This window comes from Synchiropus splendidus, chromosome 16 (assembly GCF_027744825.2).
Source record: "Synchiropus splendidus isolate RoL2022-P1 chromosome 16, RoL_Sspl_1.0, whole genome shotgun sequence".
NCBI lineage: Eukaryota > Metazoa > Chordata > Actinopteri > Syngnathiformes > Callionymidae > Synchiropus > Synchiropus splendidus.
The window spans coordinates 17,723,237-17,743,513 of NC_071349.1; the positions used below are offsets into that span (position 1 = coordinate 17,723,237).

The window sequence follows — 20,277 nt, forward strand, 5'->3', positions numbered from 1 at the left end:
TGACGATAATATTCGTATCCATTGCAGCCCCTTACGTTGCTTTGTCCTCCTACTAAGGTCGCTGGGAACATGATTTCAGAAGGTGGTAGATGGCGCTAACATGGTCAGGTATGTAGTTAGTTCATTGCAGATGATAAAGTCTGACTTTTCAGCTATGCATACTGTAACTAGTCGAGCTGCAAATGATTTGTCATTTACATTTTTTGTTCAATTATTACATTGGCTTGTCTTTATTCTTCCCTCAATGGGGAATTAATACCAATAAAAATAAAACCATTCATAATCATATGAAGACCTTTCTCCTGTTTAAGATTTTTTAAATGAAATTGTAAAGGTAAAAAGAAAAAGACAAAATACTGTTTTGCCTACAGACTCAAGAGGTCTGGGCTCATATAGAGAGAAGATGGAAGGGACTGTGGTGCTGCATTAGAAATGGACTAAACACTGACCCCTAAAGGGAAATGCCGAACTTAGAAGTTTTACTTTTCTTTCCTAGAATTGTTTTTTCCCCCTAAAACTTATTTCTTCTCCTTTATTCATTGTATTTTAGGGTTTCCATTTTATGTATTTTTTTACGTTTTTTAAATTGAATTTTAATGGTTTTAAAATAATAATATACACAAAAATATTTGAGAGCCCTTTACAAGTATCATGATAGAACATAAATTGAATTGCTCAATAGCCACAAGAGAGAATGTCTAAGAAACGGTTGAATAGTAAACACATTTAAAGCGATGACGTGAAAACCAACCTTAAAAAGCGTAAACTAAACCTTGAAATGAACCCAGAGTACTTCTGGAGCCTTATCACGAGACGGTTTCTAATTCAGGAGCGGCACGGCTCAGATATCAAGCCTGTGGCTGGAAAGTTCGATCCCAGCTCCAGACTTGTTTGTGTCCTTGAGCAAAACACTTCACCCCTAAATGCTCTCAGTGCAGCTCCCGAGTCGCTGCTTGTCAGAGCATAAACTGAATGTCTTTGCAAGAGAAGTGTGTGACGTATATGTTGGGTATTTTCCTGGAGTCCAACACTGGAGAGTTACAGCTGAACAGATAATATAGCTGTTAACCTTCGTTCCCTCCCTGAGCGATTGAATCTATAGTGTGAATTACTGGCCTGTTCCCGACCTCACATGGTCTTATCTCTGGCTTCGGATGATGCAATTGGCTGCATCTGTGGGGAGTCTACAGCTAGGAGGATGTCTTTGGTCTTGACCAACTCTTCCACACAAAGAGTCTTTTGAGAGCAGTGGCATGACAGCCAGGCCACTCCTCTCATCCTTCAGAAATATAACAGATTTACACTGCTCCCTTTCTTACATAACACAGGATCGCTCTAACAATAACAATATTCAGGTCTTGACGTCGCAGTGACACAAACAAGCTTGGTGTGTGCGTGCGCGGTGAAGAAAGTTCAAGAAGGATTTGGGTTCTCTTGCCTGCGGACGGCTCACTGGTTCCAGTTGGTCCACTTTAAGTGTGGTTTCACAGTGGGCTGACTGTTTAATAGCTGCAGGACACACATGTGATGCCGTTCTATCTGGGGAGCTGACGCTTTGTCAGCGCCGAGTGGGCGCGGGGTCGGAGTTCAAGTGCCCCCCATTAAAAAGCCTAACAGTATCGGTATAAACTGAATGTGCGAGCTCTCGTCGCAGAATTTTAAGCGGCCGCTCTCAATCGCTCTCTGTGATGACTTTCAATGGAGGGAACCAAGAAGAAACGTCAATCTCTCGGCTCTCTACCTCCAAAGCTGCGGGTTCTCCTTCCTCTTCCCCGGCAGCTCGCATAATACTGACTTTGTTCCGCGTGGGCAGCCGTCGGGACCTGCCGGGAAGAAAACATGGAAGTTTGTTTGGCTGGAAACCACTTAAAAAAACACCTCAAATTATGTGCTTTATTAACGCAGTTTCTCTTCATTGGACGTGACAGATTTAAATAGAGAATAGAGAACGGACGCCGAACGTAAAACAGGCGTCCACGGAACAGTCAAAGGTATCGCTGGATGGTGGGCTAAGGCCAGGAACTTCAGGGTCTTTCCCAGCACCAGTGAATGAAGTGCTGTCAAGCGGGTAACAGAAGTAGGTCACATGGGTGTTATTCAAGACAAGCACTTCCTCTTTGCCTTTCATGATATTCATACTTGTTTTTTATTCGGCAAGTGCAGGCTTGAAACACAAAGCTGCATGTGAGTGTGTCCGACAGCCGAACATGCAAAAGCTTGTCATAGATTTGAGAATCCAGAAACATGTTAGCGAAGACTTAAGCACCACTGGCAATATTTCTTCTGCATGTCATCGCGATGGCAACACGTCCGCCCAGCACCACTTCACGGTTGAGCAAGCGCTTCATTCATTTATGGGTGTGATTTGTTCGTTTAGCAAAGGCTTTAAGCTGCGGGCTCATGCGAGAGATGTCAGCGCGAGGAGAAATCCACGAGGAAACTGTTGGAAAGATCAGATTAAGGGCTTCGCTTTTACAAATGACCCCAGGAAAGCGTCGACCTACAGACATGCGGTTTTGGCTTGCATTCAGAAATGACTGCACTGTGTGGGATATGGAGCTGTCGTTGTTGAGTAACCAACCTGGATGATGAATGGCGGAATAAATTCTGGCCTTCAGCTTCCACTCAGGTGAAATAGAAATCACTTGCGGATGGGATCTGATAGCTTGAGGCTCAACATTAAGGCCTGACTAAGGCCACCTCCATGGACCTCACTGGTTCCATCCAAACTTCTCCACATGATCTTGTCCTCCCATTGACAACCACAGTCACTTCATTTCTGACTTCAAGTCTCTCTTCCATACATCATGGTGAGGTGCTCGGCTACACACTGCACGCCACAGTTTAGCCTGCGTATATTCAACAGGCCAGTGAAACTCCTCCCTTTTGGCTAAAACATTTGGCCCCAGAAGTATCCAAACAATCAATATCTCATAGATCTATTAACAGTTTAGGTTCGTGTCATCCATAACGGTCACCCTTGAGGGCCGGGTAACCACAAGCTCAAAACCACACAGATACATGGGGCTCTGTGTTGGCTGATGAAAAGGCTTCCATCTATATACGTAAACAAACACGGTCTGCATTACAGCCCATGTGTCGATGGTGAGTTATGACGCATAATGGAGAGAACACGCTAGTGCTAGAGGCAAGATGGAAAACTCAGTCCGTCGTGTGTGTAGAAGTGTTTGTACACAGGGCATGAAAAATATCCCAAAACGTTGGGGTTGAAGCATGCTAGCGATATCGGATGTATTAAAGTTTTGAAAAGGCGAGAAGTCAACCAACGTTCAAAGTCATCATCCACTCATGGGTATTCCACTTCCCTCCAGACGAGGAAGAGTTAAAGCATATCCGGGTCTTGTTCAGCTGTGAAGGGTGGATTGGTCTTCAGTCAACTCTTTGCTGATCCGTCGTGGTAAAGAAAGAGCTGAGCCAAAAGACACATCTCTTCATTTACTGGATCATTTCTACTCACACCTCTAGTTACCAGCTTTGGGTTGCTAAGCTAAGAAGTTATCTGTGAGGGCTCTTCTCCAGAGTGTTGCCTGAATGTCTTCTGCAGGCCTCCCTAGCAAGGTGTTTGACTCGGAGAAGCAGTGTTACTTGGTTGGTTGGGAGAGGGAAGTTTGGGCGTCATTACCTCACCTGCTGCCCCCGCGATCCGATCTTGTATTAGTAGAAGACGATGGATGAACTATTACATTTGCATGTCCCTTGGTCATTTCACTAAGCCAGGTGCTAATGCGAAGGTAAGCCTGTCCATCACGCACTTTCTCATGTTCACAGCTGTGGATAACTAGGTTCCCGTAACCTTGACCTTCCAAGAGGAAACCTGAATCTTTAACCTGAATATTGAAAGGCAGACAGCATCGCACCTCTGATTCTTCATCAGAACGATAAGCCGTTCATATCACTGAAGATACTGACTGAGACTTGTCCAGAGTCTTTGCTCGGCTTAGTTGTGTCTGTGAAGGCTGGGACAAACCTGGACACGACCGGTGTCAGAGGGGCCGCCGTTGGCCCGGGGCTGGGATGATACCCCGGGACAGTCCGAAGACAAATGGGGCCTCCCTCTGTAATTAGATTTCTCCTGGGCTGCAAGATGAGCAGCAATCGGTCTCAACACAGACTTGTTTTCCTGGAGATCCGACAACAAAGCGCTGGAGCAGGACAGATTTTATCCCCAATCCCGTCACAAAACACACTTCTCCTGACCTGACAAGCCGTCCAATCTGGCTTGAGCGTGAAGGGGGCTGCCTCGATCCTCTGCTGTGTGTTTTGGACTGCAGTCATGAGAGTGGTCACAGTGCTCATGGACCACTCAAGAGAGAGACCGCTGGGCATCCTTGTGGAATGAAGGACCCGCAGAAGCCAAATCTTCTCTGGTTGTTTAAGATCTTACAGGGGAAATGTGTTGTTTCCAGACGTTGAGAAGGGAAAGTGATGATGCAGCAAGGGGCGAGGAGGGGGCAGATGAATGGGATCTGTTACATAACCCGACCGAGTTATCCAAGTTTTCAACTGGGAGCTTCCCGTATCTTTTCCTGCTGTTCGATTATAGCTGCACATCTGCGCGGCTGCAGCTGCCAGGATATACGTCCTGGCTTTGGGATTCTATTGAAGTTTAATCGCAGCACAAGGCAGTTTATATAAAGGTGCAAGGTCTTTACACTTGAGTAAGAATAATATACTGCAAGAATTCAGACGGAGCTGGGATCGCCATGCAGCTGATTCCCACGTATGTCGGCAGCTCTCTGTCAACAGAGTGATGGGTCCTTCAATAAGAACATGATGTCCTTGGTAGGGGACTTGAGCAGGGCAGGTCAATTGCTCCACCAACCTTCCTTCTGTGAAGTACTTCTCCTGATTCACAATGATTCCTGATCTCTTCACCATTCCTCTAACCTGCCACTCCCAACTTCCTCTTGACAGTCTTGTGTCAGTCGGTTGTGATCAGTGGACTGTCTAGTTGTCCAAGGAAAAGGTACGAGGAGATGAAAAGATAAAGTTGTTCTGCTTGCTAGATATCATGAAAAGGTGGAGGGAATGAAGCTTCTGATGAAAAAAATAACTTGCAAATTATGAGAACATTCGACACCATTCTCCATTTTTTTGGCACTTGTGGTTACCGTAGGCCAGAACCTTTGGGCACCATTGGGCTACACCACATCTTCAATGTGTGTATTGTTCTACCATATTCTGACTGATGAGATCTTCAGTGGGACACGACCAGCCACATTTTTTTCTTCCACTTCAAAAACAGAAACAGAGCAATTACCTTTTCACATAAGAACTAAAGGAACCAACAATGGGACGCAATATAAGGCTACATCCACATGGAGCCACACATCTTCTGATCTGACCATTTTCCCTGCTGGTTTCAAAGACAGCTGGTGGGTAGATGAGGTGTCATGAAACAGTATTGCAGAGTTGATGGAACAGAGTCCACTATGGCAAAAGGTTTCATTGAAATAGTTGTTTAAATCCAAACATTATGCAGCAAACAGCGCCATCTGGTGGACTCTGAAAATCAGGACACTGTTTCATGAAACATCACTAGCTGCAGGAACAACTTCGACACTTGCTTGTAAGCTATATTAGCGTAGGTGGAAAACAAATCGGTATCAATAAGAGACGCTGGTAATTTTCAATGGTTATGGTCTGGATCAGCTCCTACGCTGAGACATGGATCAGACACTTTCAAATGTACTCACTCTGGGACCCGGTATCAATGGGACATGGTGACTGAAAACGGCAGATCCATATAGATGAAAGGCTTATCCGACCGTCTCAGTCTCCGTGTGGATGGGGTCTAAGATTCTCTTGTAATGAAATGATGTCACTGCCATACAGTGAAATATCCCACATAGTAAATCCAAAAAAATGTTTCTCATATACAAAAGAAATAAAAATAAACTGTGGTATGATTCTATTTTAGATCCTCTGGTTGGTTGTTAAAACGCAGATTTTTCCACAGAAGATTCAAACAAATTAGTGGCCACAAATGGCCCGCAGGCCAGACTTTAGGCAAGTCTTTAAGACGGTATTGAGTTTGACCCAAATCTTTAGAATTGCCAGGGTCAAAATGCGTTGCTTTATTTATTAAAATCTTACTGGAAGCGCAGTTTTACGGCCGCATTCCTGTAGACACACAGAGCAGTGTGTGTGTGTAGGTGTGTGTTTGCGCGTGTGCGAGCACATGGGGAGCGCAGTGGCTGGAGCAACAATACATAGGGGGAGTTCCTTCTTGCAGAGCGCGTGCAATCCTCCGCAAAAATTCCCGGTGACTTCAGATCCAGGAGGAGGTGATATTCCCGGGACTGCTGCTGGACTTCTCTCATTCTGGAGCCTCTGCAGACCTGACACCACATCGCTGCTCTTCTTGTTCGACTCAAATGATGCGCGCGTGAAGTTCTGGACTTTCCGAACCGAGCTCACCTGGACATTATGCGGAGGCACCACCGATTCTTTTCACTCGTGGAAGAGGATGCCATCTTACTGAAGTAGAATTCACGCTTTTTTTAAAAATCCGAAACGCACTTTTTAAAGAACTCAAAAGTTGATCCAAAATGGACCGAGCGGTGTTCCGGATTCTGACTGTAGCGCTGCTGCTGCTGCTGCTGCTGCACATCGCTGAGAGTCACATGGAGCCGGCAGGTGGAAGGACAGAAGGATCCGTTCGGGACCAGCGCCCAGATGCGTCCGCTGAGTGGTCGCCAGTCCCCCGCAGCCCCCGGAGTACGGCAACAACAACACAAGGACGCGCGTCCGGAGCTGGAGGCGCGCCAGCGGGGGGCCTCACCTCTGCGTCCAGGGATGGAGCTGCGCGCCCCGCCAGGCAGACGCTTGCCTCCAGAACCAGAGTCAACCGCAGACAGAGCAGCAGATCCGGCTCAAGGAGACTGGTCGGGTAAGACTGCACAGCACAAGCAAACTGCCTGTTGAAGCACTTATAACAGGGATTTAATGCTGTGACCTATTTTGTCAGTCCATGGGTTTGTGGCACTGAACGCTATGATGTAACTCCACAAGTCAGCCAAACTCACTCAGTGACGGATAAAAGTATAAACAAGGCATTAAACAGAGGGTGTATTTACAGTTTTTCTTCCCAACTAAGACATGAGGAGCAAAATCTGGCATGCGAGCAGATAAGGCTGAGGAACATATATGGAGACTCGGAGCAGAGCACTTCTTTTGGGGGGTTATTTTGGTTTTAATCTCACCTACGAAGGGCTGACTGGAGAGATGACTGGGGACATGTGAGGAGGTTTAGACTTTCAGGACTGTGCGGTGAAACTAAATCTCTGTCTTGGAAAGGATGTTTGCTGTCCTGAGATATATCTGCTGCCTCATCCCACTTTCATTTTGGAAGCCAAAAACCTCTTTCGTTCTGACCAAAATGACCAAAATGATGACCAAATTTGATTCGAAAATTGTTAACACATGCGACAGATAGTGAGCTGGAGTATCATTGGGTAGAAACATTTTCCTAGATGTCAACAATGTTGGACAGCACCAAGCATCCTGGAGACCCAGAGCTGTTGCTGGGGCCACGTTCGACACTGAGACAGTTGTAAAAACCATTCTAAGAGTTACACAGTTGTTGTTTTAATGACTTAGACTATGAACTTGCATTGTTTAAAAATCAAATTAAATGAATGGATGAATAAATAAATGACAGGAACAGTTGATATAGATGTCAAAGTGAATATTAATATGTGTTATTTGTCAGTAAATGTGAGAAAAATGGAATGTAGATTGCCAAAAATGAATGTAGTTCTACAAGAAAATCAACTGATGATCAAGGGATATGATCTAAATAGTTGCATAACAGAATGATGAACGGTTCAAAATAAAGTAGTTTGACACTTTAAATATCACAACAGAAACTTTATATCATTGTTCAAATGGACGGATTCATCCAGCAAAAGCTGCACCTGAGCAACCAGGTGGTCTTCCCGAACCTGGATGTTTGTGTCTGCTGCAGGGTTCAGCAGTGAGTCTGACTCGTTTCAGACTCCTGAGCTTCACATTCCAAAGTTGCGCATCTTCACCTGAGGGAGCTCAAGCGTTTAATCTGCGATAACCAGAAAAGCGAATGACTCACAACCCCACGCGAAGCCTCATTATCACCATTTCCTGCCATTACCGTACCGGGTTTGAGCACTGCTCTCTCTGACTCCACTTGTGAGTCGCCTGTGGCCATGTGTTGCACTGGTGAACATTTGCAAATTCGCTTACTGATCAGAAACACCTGTTTCTCAGATGCCTTCAGAGTCCAAACATGGATATCTCCGAGTTTCATCTCCTTCTGTTGTTAACCCTTGTGGTGTTTGTTCCACAGAAGGAGGGAGGCGTGTTTACGTCACTGTGTCTGAGTCGCTCACCTCGGCCTCTGAAGAAATATGTGCTTTTTGTTGGACGCCAGAGTCTGCGCACGTTAGGAAGTGCATTATTTATACCTTATGAAAGCATTTTACAAGCAGTTGGGGAGGATTCAACTGTTCATCCATCTGTAGATGGACACCAAAAACATAAAGCAAAGGCGCCATCGTCCAAGTCCGCGCTGTTGTGCTTGCTTTTGTAAGGTCGACATTTCCAGAAAGGGACAAGATGTGGGAGGCAGGTCGCGAGATTCCAGACCTTACGAAACTCAACATTCAAGTGTGTCAGACAGTGATATGAAGGGTCTCATTTGCTTTTGTTTGTGCTCCCATGTCACCCTGGAGCGCACAACAGCAGTTTCACTTCTCCTGACTGCAACTGCTGCTCCTCAACTCTGACCTCAAACCTACGTCACCCGTGTTGAAAGTGGTAACCCCACGCCTCCTGGTGATTCCTTCCCTCTGCTTCTCCGCCGCACTTTGTTCTTCCATATTAGCTAATTGGTGAGGGTCCACAGCTGCTCTGGCTCCTCATACGGCTACACCCTTCTTAATCCAGCTTCAATGAGATTAGTTGTTTTTTTTGGCAAATACCTCACTTGACCAAAATGTGTTGTGTGACCCATCATTTTTATTGTTTGAGGTAACTACCATGAATAGTATGGGATGACAGGAAGTGTTTGGGAGGCGCAACCTAACTTGTTTTCCTGCTCCTGCAAGTGAATTTGTGAAAGCATAGGATGGTAGGGGAATGCACCACCTTCCTTGCTTCTGATTGGATAGAACGGCTCTGCTCTTAACCCATCTACAACTGAGCTGTTTAGCTGATGAATGTACATCTTTGCTTAACACATTTGCATCCATCTCTTCCATAACTTAGTATTTTGACCTTGGGAAACTGGTCTTTTGCGTCCTACACGGCCGCCTGAAGCAGCCGACAGGGTCAGGTCGGCTGTCTTTTACATCTATCGTCTTCAGTCGGTCACCAAACAAAACGTGGTATTTTGGCTCTGCTCTTTCTTCACCGCAGGTCCTCGTCACTGCACTGCAATCGATCCCCTCACTTGAGAACCTGGACAAGCTTGAACTCCTCTACCAGAGGCACCTTGTTAGCCAAGTGGTGTTTCTCAACGCCTATGTCATAAAAACAGTAGCAATGATGCGTGAATGTACGGCGGTACTGTCTATTTAAAGTCACCCATAAAGGAAATTGTAGCCCAGGATATTGGCGGCAGCTGGTTTTATTACCTCGCAGGGTAAATATCTTGCTGCTTCTTGCCAAAAGACATATATCCCCATGCTAAATGAGAAGGCCCCTTTGAGCTTCCAAAGAAACACAGCAGTGGAGTTCCATAAATCTGTGAGACACATGACTGTGTTCAGCCTTCACAGCCATTTTTAATACTTTTATTTTTAAGCCGCCGATGAATCATCCGCTACACGTTAGCAAAAGTGATTTCATGACACATTTCCTTTTGGAATTCCCGCTCAGCTTATTCATTATGACTGTACCCCGTGGCAGCAGGCGACCTGGCTTCACTCCGTTTACATTGTCCATGACTCATTCTGTGTCAGCAACACCTGCAGAATGCTTCGCCTTTTACTGTGGCAGCAGCGAGTGCTGTCGTGTCTGACACAAGTCGTGACCTAAATCCTCTTTGTTTTCAACAAAACATTTCAATTAAATTAGCATTTAAATTGGCTTCAGATGAAGCATTAAACAAAACAGCGGAGGAGTCTTGTTTCTCTGAAAACAAAAGTGCTACTCATAAATCGCACACAATATTTTCTAAAAACTAAACATGTACTGACACACAGCTACATTGTGTACAACTTTTTCGACTGTAATTGCCTTTCCACAAAACAGTTCTGTCACACCTCGGATGTCATCAAAGTTTAAAGTCATCAAAGTTAAGGCAAAATGTTGACGAAAAAGTTCATTGAGGTGACATCCTGAACTGCTTATCTGTTGCCGGGTCGCGGGGGCAGCAGCTTCAGAAACATCCACCATCTCCAACTGGGGGATCCTGACACCTTCCCAGGCCAGTGAAGAGATAAAATCCCTCCATCTGGTCCTGGGTCGACCCCTTGGCCTCCTCCTAGCTGGCCGTGCCAGAAACACCTCCAAAGTGAGGCCATGAGGGGGCGTCCTCATGAGATGCCTGAACCACCTCAATGACTCCTCTTAACGCGGAGAAGCAATGGCTCTACTCCTAGTCTCTCCCAAGTGACTAAACCCCTCACCCTGTCTCTAAGGGAGACTCCCACCACCCTTGGGAGAAAACTCATTTGAGCTGCTTGTATCTTTGACCTTGTTCTTTCGGTCATGAAACCACAGCTCATGACCATAGGTGAGAGTCAGGATGAAGACTGATCTGCTGTGCCTTTTGGCTCAGCTCTCTTTTACACTCAACAGTGCGATAGAGCGACTGCAATACAGCCACTGCTGCACCGATTCGCCTACCAATCTCCAACTCTTTTAGCCCCTCACTCGAGAAGAAGACCCCAGGATACTTTTCTGTGTCCATGCAAATACTTTGATATAAAACAAGCTGATGTTTTACAGCTGTGAAAGTAATTTGGATAGAAGTGTACCTTGCATTCTTAAGTAGCTGAGGTGCTTCTTCGGATTTTACCTGAAAACTCACCCTAAAAACATGTGACTTATGTGTCTGTATCTCTTAAACCTCCTTCAAACCATACATTCAATCATCAAGCAGGTGAAATGGAAAGCCGAATTTGAGTGTCAATAACTTGTGCCATATCTCCACCAAAATACTTCTCACCAATAAAAAAGGACCTTGTACCATTTTCTTCCTCTCACACAGACAACGTGGAGTCCGCAGTTATCTGCATGTCTCTGCTCTGTGGGAGGAAACCTGAGTGTCTGGAGCAAACCCACACAAGAGCTCACAAACTCCACACTGAGGATCCACTCCAAGAGTTGCCTTAAGCTGGAACCAAATCCAGTTTTAAAGATTTAAAAAGTCTATTGGACACCAAATACTCGCAAAGCACTTTATTCAAATTCGTCCTGACATGTTTTAAAAGTTCCTTATCGCACGCATCGATGCAGCATGATCTCATCCAAGGATGCTAATTGGAATTTAATAATATTTGTGGTGGTGTTTTCAGGCCTGGGGCGGGATATCAGTTTTTAATTTAAGTGATGATGTTATTGGAAAAAGTCTCAAGTGTCAACACTAGAAGGCCCAAACAACTCATCCCAGTGACGCCCTAATTATGGCGTCTAATGAGTACAATCCCTCCGAGGTCGCCGAGTCAAACCGCAGCTATCTTCTCCAATCTCATCCAGTCAGACGTGGACTTCCTGAAATACCTTGTGAAAGGAGGACGGGGCACGGATCTGCGCCAGCGTGTCGGCTCCTTCCCTGGAGCTGCTGGATGCTGGTGCTGCAGCAGAAGATGAAAAAGTGCAGAGATTCCACTTGTAACTGTCCAAGACTTGTCGTCTCTCATCTGGTCAGTGACTTAGTGAAGCGCGGGCGCTTTCATGTCCCGCGTGTCTGTCCTCTAATCCGTCCGAGGCTCAAGTAACTATTTGTTTTCACTCTGGTCTCCAGTTTCATGACTTGCTCGATCGATGGAGGCTCAATTCGAGAGTATCCTCTCAGGGTCACTTATCAGTAGTGACAATGTAAGCAATTGGAGCACGCAAAGGACTTAGGAATATTTTGTCTTCTCTTGTTTCAGACCAAATGTGTGCGGAGGTCAGCAGTGCTGCTCTGGCTGGGCCCTGGCTCCAGGAACCAACCGCTGCATCAAACGTGAGTCTTGTTCTTATTATTCTGGCCTCATGTTGAGCAAGACAGACAGTTATTGATGACAATTTTAGCTTAGTTTGACTTCCATGGGGAAAGTGGGGTGTGATTTGATGGCAGTTTAAGGTGTAGTCCAAGTCAGAGAATCTAGAGAATGGGACACGGGTTGCAATATGGACCCAAAAAAATGATCACAATAAATGACAATAATTATCACAATAAATACATTTTCATTCTATTCCATGTGTTGGACACCACAGTCTCTCTTGACACTGTTTGACAATGGAACTCATGAGTGGAGTTTGTCTCCAACACCATGATTTGTTGATGTCTCAATAGAACAGTGAACAGTGCAGAGATGAGAAACTCAATGTTTCTGGTAGAAGCTGCTGGTGTCTGACAGGCTGCTCTGCCAGCTTTATTTAGGGGTTAAATGGAGCCGTCTGTCCGCTGTATCTCATGTCTCTGAACAGTTGACTTGAACTATGGAGCAGTCTGGACACAGTTCCTAGATGCTACTGAAGAAACATTATAAATCAGGTGAAGAAGTGATCATGGAGTCAGATTCTATTCTCCAAATCTTTGTACAAACTGTCCTTTGTCTTGTGTAATGAAAAACTTTTTCACAATTCTCTCTCCTAAAATGCTTGTTTTCCATGGCCTTATTGAAGATTTCGCTACTTTGAGCACTTTAGAATTTGTTGACGGTCCCTAACTGATGGTGGCTCGTAGCGTTAGTGCTGCCTGTGAGAGTGTATCCGCGATCAGTGAACCCTAATAGGGACGCAGAATACTGGAGAGCAGGTCCGTCCAATAGCCAACTATTTTCACCAGGGTGTTTCGCAGTTTCGGTGTTCAAGAGACTCAGAGTCGAACAATGTCATTATCAAAGATTCCCTGTGTTAAAGTTAAACTACGAAAGCAAAGTCCACCACACTCTCCACAACTGTCACACGCCGGTGGCGGCTGTTATACGCTGCAGAGCTGGAGAGCGCGGTGCACCGTCACGGTCTCGCCATGTTCATGTGTGCAGGTCCAATGCAGCTAGTGAGCCGTGCGTTTATCCAAGTTATCGTGAGATGCAGAATTGTCATCGTGGAGATTGTGTTTGACGGTATATCGCGTCCCCTTTTCTGTAGTGGTACTGAAATGGTACTTCAGTTTTTGAGTGAGGAACAATGGATCATGAGCAACTGCATAGGCGAACACAACAGCTGCTGCACTGGCTTTAAGAGAAGAGCAACATGTTTTATTACAGTCCAAATATCATTCTCCATGTTATTAGTCCAGACTTTAGAGGCGGCTCCGATGCTCCGCCCTCCAAACATCTTGCGATGATCCTCTCATTCACTTGCTCTCCTCTTGCTTTCTTCACACCCAGCAACTAACACACTCCCCCACGCCCCCTCCACATTAAAGGGTTGGTCTCCCGCCATTGATGTCCTGGAACGTGGCTAAAAAGCCTGAGCAATTGATGTAAAGGTTGTACTTTCTGAACCAATTATGCTCGTAAATCCAGGTATATGACAATTACAGTGCTAAATTACATGTTTTTTAAAGGGACTTTTTTAATGAGTCAAGACAGCCACGAATCGGTGGATAAAAATAGACGTTCTGTGTTGTGGAAGATTGTTTGTAGCAACAGCAACAAACTAAAACTTCCTGTTTACAATTTCATAAAGTGGAATATTGGTTCTCTTCAATAGATATTTATGGAACTGAAGTCCAAGATAAGTGTTGCCTTTTTTACTTTTTGTTTAACCTGTTTATGCCCTTGTGGTTTCCCACTGCTCTGTATAATAAAGGCGGGTAAAACAGCTCTACCTACTATGAAATAATGTCTTTTTTTGACTTTTAATCTGTAAAGGAAACTTCCAATGAAGGATTCGATGGCACTTTCTACTTAAGGTGGAACATTATTGTTATTGGCAAAAGACAGTAGATGTCAAGCAGGTTATTTGCCAAGCGAATGTTCTACGTCCTGGTCACAAGAAGAACCGCCTCCAAACGGCTGACATGTACGTCACTTTCTAACACTCCGAACTTACAGTTGCATCCAATGCCTCATCGTCTTGCTCCCTCTCAGTGATCTCACCTCTGTGGCTTTGTGCCTTTAGTGGATTCTTACTGCCATCATGTATGCACATGCCGAACATCAATATAAATTCCTTTTTTTTTAATTTAATTATTTTTAATCGTGAGGTTCTGGAGCTATTGCTCCTTCACTTAGTTGCAGTAATTTGTAATGTTCATGTCAAAACCTATCGCTGTAAGTAGCGGGTTACAATCTTTTGCTTATTTATGAACTTATCGTGAAGCAAGATTTAGTTGCCAAACTACAATAGATATGCTGTTATTTTCAATAAACACATGTAGAAAGTATTGAATCTGATGCAAAACAAACTGCCTGCATAGAAGGCTTGAAAAAAAAGTCCAATTTTGTGTCAAATGTTCCAATGTTATTGTGTAGCACACTGATGTCTTTGTGAGTCTTGCTGCACAGTGAGGATCTTATGAGATTCCCCCAATGCTCCAGCAATCCCATGGTTTAAATAGCTCCCAAATTCAATTTCCCGACTCCCACAACAGAAGAAATTAGGTCATATTTTCGCCACAGACGCTAATGCAAAGCATCAATTGTACTGCATCATTGTTTACATCTCAAGCGCCATGTCCTGATGATGTTTTATTGCCACGTATTGACTTTCGTGAGAGCCAGCGATTTTGTGGCCGCCGCTATTTTGCATTGGCAGGTTCGGCGGGTTCCCCTCGGTCTGATCTTTTGACTTCACTAAAATCCAAATGCAAGAAAATGTAGGCAAACAAACAGCAAATCCAGTCTTGACGTGTTATGGCAGCCGAAGCTACGACGGACGATCAATGACTTCTTTGTTAACATGGACGACGTTTATATGCAGATGATGCTTTGTTGAGTCCTTCGAAGCACAGAGCTTTAAATAGACGCAGCCAGATTTCACTTCAGGTTTACACTTAATTTTGTTCTGAAATGAGCGGTTTCTGCCGAGTTATCTTTACGTTTTACTAGTGAGGTGAAACTTGTTGACTGTTTTCTTAGCCGCTCACCAGCTAATTTTCTCCATGGCACACAACACACAACACACACACAGTTCAGCCAGTTGATTACACAACACGCAGATTGGCCCCAGCAACCTCCTAATTAGATCTCCTTCCCTCCTGCACGGTGCAAAGTCGCCTGCCATTTCTTTTTGCCTTCTTCCCAGCTCCTAGCTAAAGGCTCGCTCGCGGAGGGGTAAATTTACATTTAGCGTTGAGCTGTAGTTGCTGTAATTGGAAGAGTAAATCCTTCTAATCTGCCAGAGAGAAACTGGCCGCTGTTCACGCTCCCATGTTAAATAAGGCAGCACATCTGAGCGAACCTGGGGTCTCTGGAAGCATCTGGACCAGCTTACATTTTGGCCCTGGCCCAGGTTTGACTGGAGGCAATGCTATCATCAGCTGTGTGAAACCCCCGCGGTGGGCACGGTGCCAGCTCGGCCCCCGGCTGGACCTACGAGTGCACATTATGTAGGCAAAAAAAAGGGGGCTTCCGCATGAGTCTTGATTTATTGGGCGAGTTACCCATCGATCATTTGGTTATTTAGCATTTTGTTGAAACGCTCCTGAAGACCAACTGACCTCCTGACACAAGTTGCTCTCGCTGTGCAGATGTCTGCTGAAAGCTTCTCACTCTGCGTTTGAGAGGAAACAGAAGAAAGCCATTTCATAATTCTGGTCCATCCATCAAGACCCAACCATGTGGCCGTGGGTGAGGCCAGAGAATTAATTGAATGCGCTTACAAGCGATACACGGGACTCTTAAGTCAAGATTACATCACCACTCTGGCGCGGGGACTCCTCAGGGCGGGAGCTTGGCCAGCGTTCTCCCTCGAACAGATACAAGTGTTATTTGGATAAGAGCGATCCATGAGAAGTGCTGTTGGCTGCAGAAGGATGATCCAGGCAGCAGTAGAGCACGATTTGACCGGGATGGTGTCGAGACTTCGGGGTGGAGATGCCTGCTGCAGGTGGTTAGCGATGTCTCTAGTGTTGATGGGACGGATGCACTGCAGGTGTCACCAATTACAATAAGTCACAAACCGTTCCCAAGTAATGATGGATTGTCCTGCCTTGCTTTACTCCCTGACTTGTCTGGAAACTGTAGCAACCTGAGGATAAAGCAGCGGCTCTACTGAGTGGATTACTGAGCTTCCTACCCGGTTTAATCTAGTGCCAACCACCAGCCTGCGGAAAGACAGTTCAGCTCCATAATTGTTGGTCATAAACCAAAATTTATGGCCCAAGAGTCGGAAACAAGTGGACGGTAGACAGTCCTCCCGGATCTGCCTCATACTGCCTAAGATTAAACATGTCACCTCCAACATCGGGTGACATGAGTTATGGCCTCTGAACAATACCTCCTTATTCAGTTTGCTGGAGCTCACAACAAATCTAGGACAGGAATTGGACCTCAAGTCATCCAGAGAACTGGCCTTCAAGTCTTCTGAATTGTGTTTATACAACTGTCTCAGTCTCCGTTGGTCCTCTTGCATATTTTCGTCTGGATCTCTAAAACCTGTCCTGGCTGGGTTGGCACTGACTGACTTGGGTTTTGGTGTTACATCAGAGTAGATGGTAAGCAGGCCCGACCCTGCGCTCACGCCAAAGTCCATGTGCTGGAAATTGCCAGTGTAACGATAGAAAACTTTGATCAGAACTTGTGTTCCCCCTGGCTGCATCATGTTTGTTTCCGACCCTCTGCGAGACGGATTTTTTAGGTAAAGGGAACGTGGACGTTTGAAATGGTGGCCAAGAATCTTGCTTGTTTGTCTTTGGCTGCAGATGTATATTTCCAAGGCAGAAAAAAAGTGAAATGACACATTTTATGTTTGGTCTTATTTTAGTCCCAATTATACTTGTCCATGGGAAAAAAACATTTGTTACCGATCTAAGCTCCTGATTCAGTTGGCTCTCAGTTGAACTTTAAAAATCCCATCTACATAAAACAGGACTTCCCTGGTTTATTTATAAATGGACTCAAATCTAAAAGTGAAAAGCGGCTGGGACTTGACTGAAGACTTGACTGTAACCTGCCGGAACGGTAGCGCCATGAACTCTCCCACCGTCTTCTGTCCACTGTAGTCTGGGTCAGAATTTCTAGGCACAACCAAAGTTCAGTGGGTTCTGGTGGCCTCTGTGCTTTTTCAGATGACGTGTCCCGTTGGCTCCGTCCAGTTGCAACCTCCAACTGAGACTGGAAAAGTTTGCAGCCAAGTGTGAAGCAGCTGGGATAAGAGTCAGTTAGTCCAAAACGAAAAAGGTAAAACACAAGAGTGGAGTATAAATACTCTGTGTTTTTGTTAACAACAAGCATGGGGAGACCAGTCTGCAGAGATTCCTGTATTGATCTGAGACTGTAGACGTCAAGGGTCCGACTCTTAGCTGTCGCCAGAAACCTCCCAAAAAACGACTGGGGTCTCTTAAAATAGAATATTTTTAGACTGAAAAGTTGTCTTTCTCCCTGAAAAGGTCTGCATGTGGTCAACTTAAGAAGATCACTGGTGGTGCTTGGAGGAGAACCATGAATCTTCAGCGAGGTGCTAGCCAGAAGCATGCAATGCCTGGAATGTGTGAGGAACAGCTGAAGAAGGGCCATTCAGACAGTGTTCTTTGGCTTCCATAGTCGCAAAACTCTAACAGCTCGGCAACATATTCTGGGCTTTTGTACAACTGAGCGGACCCCGAGCACCTTTTGACTCCACCGTAAATTAAGATTTAAGCTCTGGGTTTGACACGTGTGGACCAGTCTTGACATTGTTCTTTTTTGAGCGACTGTCAGAGTGGGAACAAGGGTTCACATGCCCTGTCTGTGTAGTGGGAGCCCTTCGTCGTGGTAATGCCGATAGACTGATCTGATGTCTTAGGAAAGACAAGGGGGAGTAGTGTATGGCTATCGAGTCACAGATTCTAACGTGGCTTGATGTTGGACCTGAGTCCTGCGCGGGAGAAGTTTCACATGGCAGGAATCCTACTGAACTTTTGAGTAATATGTTGACAGTCTTGCTTAATGACGCTTGGACGTTTCACTGGAATAGTGAACCATAAACTGTTGACTTGCTCCCGCTCGCGCTCCAACTTTCCTCCGCTCTGCTTTTATTCCAATCAGCTTCTCAACAACATTATCCTAAAGAGCCCGTAATGCCGCTAATCTGCCGGAATGTTGCATACGTGCCTGAATAATAATAACTGCCAGAATCCGTTCAGCGAAATCTCCACCAACAGACTGAATTGGAAATGACCACAGACTAAACCTGTTTACAAAACCCTGAGCTACTTAGCGGAGGAATTAAGATGAAAGTTGAGTTGTTGACATGTTTTAGGGTAAATACAGTAACGAGGAGTTAGATCGGCGTGGAATTGCTGGTTTCGAGTTGAGCTTCACACGAGCTCAACTTGACACATAAATCAGACTCATGCTTCCCCCTTGGGTCCAACTCTGTTTGGTTATCAAACAGCCCCAGCTGTTATGTAACTTCACTAATTCTAGAAACAAATGAGGAATAATGACCAATTTGCCTCGTAACTGTGGTGGAGTTCTCGTGATTCACTCCTCGTACTAACCTTTATTTTGAATGGTATTTGAATGAACCTCCTTTGGAACAAAAAGTAATGTTGTTTTTTTTTTACAATGAAATAAAAAGCACATATAATTTCGGCCACTTTCCATCACCGCCTCCTCAGCTGATCACTCTTTCCTGGACACATGGTCCATGTCTTCACAAGGTTCTCACTACATGTAAATGATGGAGCCGATCAAACATTTGAAACAACACATCCTCACTCCCATGGCGTCATATACAGCAGGGGTTCTGAACCTTTTTGGGCCCACCTTTCCCAGGACAAATGGGCCCATTCAAGTAATAGAACTGATTCATGACTCTTGACTCTATGACATAAACAAACCAAAACCTTGTGAAATGGCATGAAACCATGTGATCATTGCAGAGATATTTATTTCTCATCGAAAAGTCAGCAGAACCAGGTGCACGCCATATTCATCAAATTTAGTAAAGAAGGAAAAATAGCCTTGATGCAAACTGTTGAGAAAATAGGAAAAACTGAACAAAATTCTGGATAAAATAAATATGATAAAACCATGTCTAAATATCACAAAATAAAAATATTATAATTCAAACTCAAAGAAGATATAAGTAAAGTGTAAATAAAAGTATCGCCATTTCAAAGCTGCTTAAACAGGTGCTTTATTATTATGAACAGTTTTTACTGTTGGGGCGACATCACTTTCTTTATCATTGTTTCTTTTCAAGAACTTCTCCATAGTTGGTAACTATCACAGATTTGCAGCTGTCAAGTCAATTCAGTGACTCACTACTGCCACCATACGTGGCTAATATGACTGACCAACACATGGCGCTAGTGACCAAAGGATGCCTGACTCGTGGGCCGAAAGATGGTCAGTACTTATGCCCTAGTTCAACGCTTCAGTAGGTGAAGTCGTCCTCTTGGGGAGGGAACTCATTTCCAACCTCACGATCCAGACGGAGGACTTTCTGTTGTAGCATTTCACAAGTTGACATTCGCTGTCCTCAAAATGGCTGTGCTATTTATACTCCCTCCATCCCATAATATCATGTTGGCACTAAGCACAATGTGCGACTCAGACTGATGGGCGCATGTCATTAGTCGGACGGACAATGGTGGTGCCAGAGAGACGGCATCACAGAGTCATTAGGATTCATTCACTGGTCATTACGACTGGCGGTGCAACATTTGGTCCAGTTCCAACCCGTCCAGCGCAGGCGCTAGAGGCAAAACAAAAGGGATCGCCAATTGTTTTCGTGATTTTGACCAGCTTTACGACTGCGGGATCAGAAGGCGGCCTGGTGTCGGCCAGATCCTTGGTACAGCTTTAAAGAATTTGATTTACGCTTTGACACATTGAGGAGTCAGAGCAGACAGGAACTTGCTGCTCCCTTTTTAGCTTCTGCAGAGGAATCCATCAGTCCACACTGTACATCGTGACATCTTGGCTGCAGTTAGCGCTGCATATGGCAACACGCTGCGGGCCT

At 45.0% G+C, this 20,277-nt stretch overlaps 1 protein-coding gene across 1 annotated transcript in view; it reads left to right on the forward strand.

Annotated features, from left to right (window-relative positions):
* The first annotated feature begins 6,245 nt into the window (after positions 1 to 6,245).
* Positions 6,246 to 20,277, forward strand: part of LOC128747193 (latent-transforming growth factor beta-binding protein 2) — a 110,364-nt gene continuing 96,332 nt past the window's right edge. The window contains exons 1-2 of the mRNA XM_053844870.1: positions 6,246 to 6,913; positions 12,102 to 12,175. Of these exons, the coding sequence (XP_053700845.1) occupies positions 6,573 to 6,913; positions 12,102 to 12,175 (415 nt within the window). The 5' untranslated portion in view covers positions 6,246 to 6,572. The remainder of the gene's footprint in view (positions 6,914 to 12,101; positions 12,176 to 20,277) is intronic.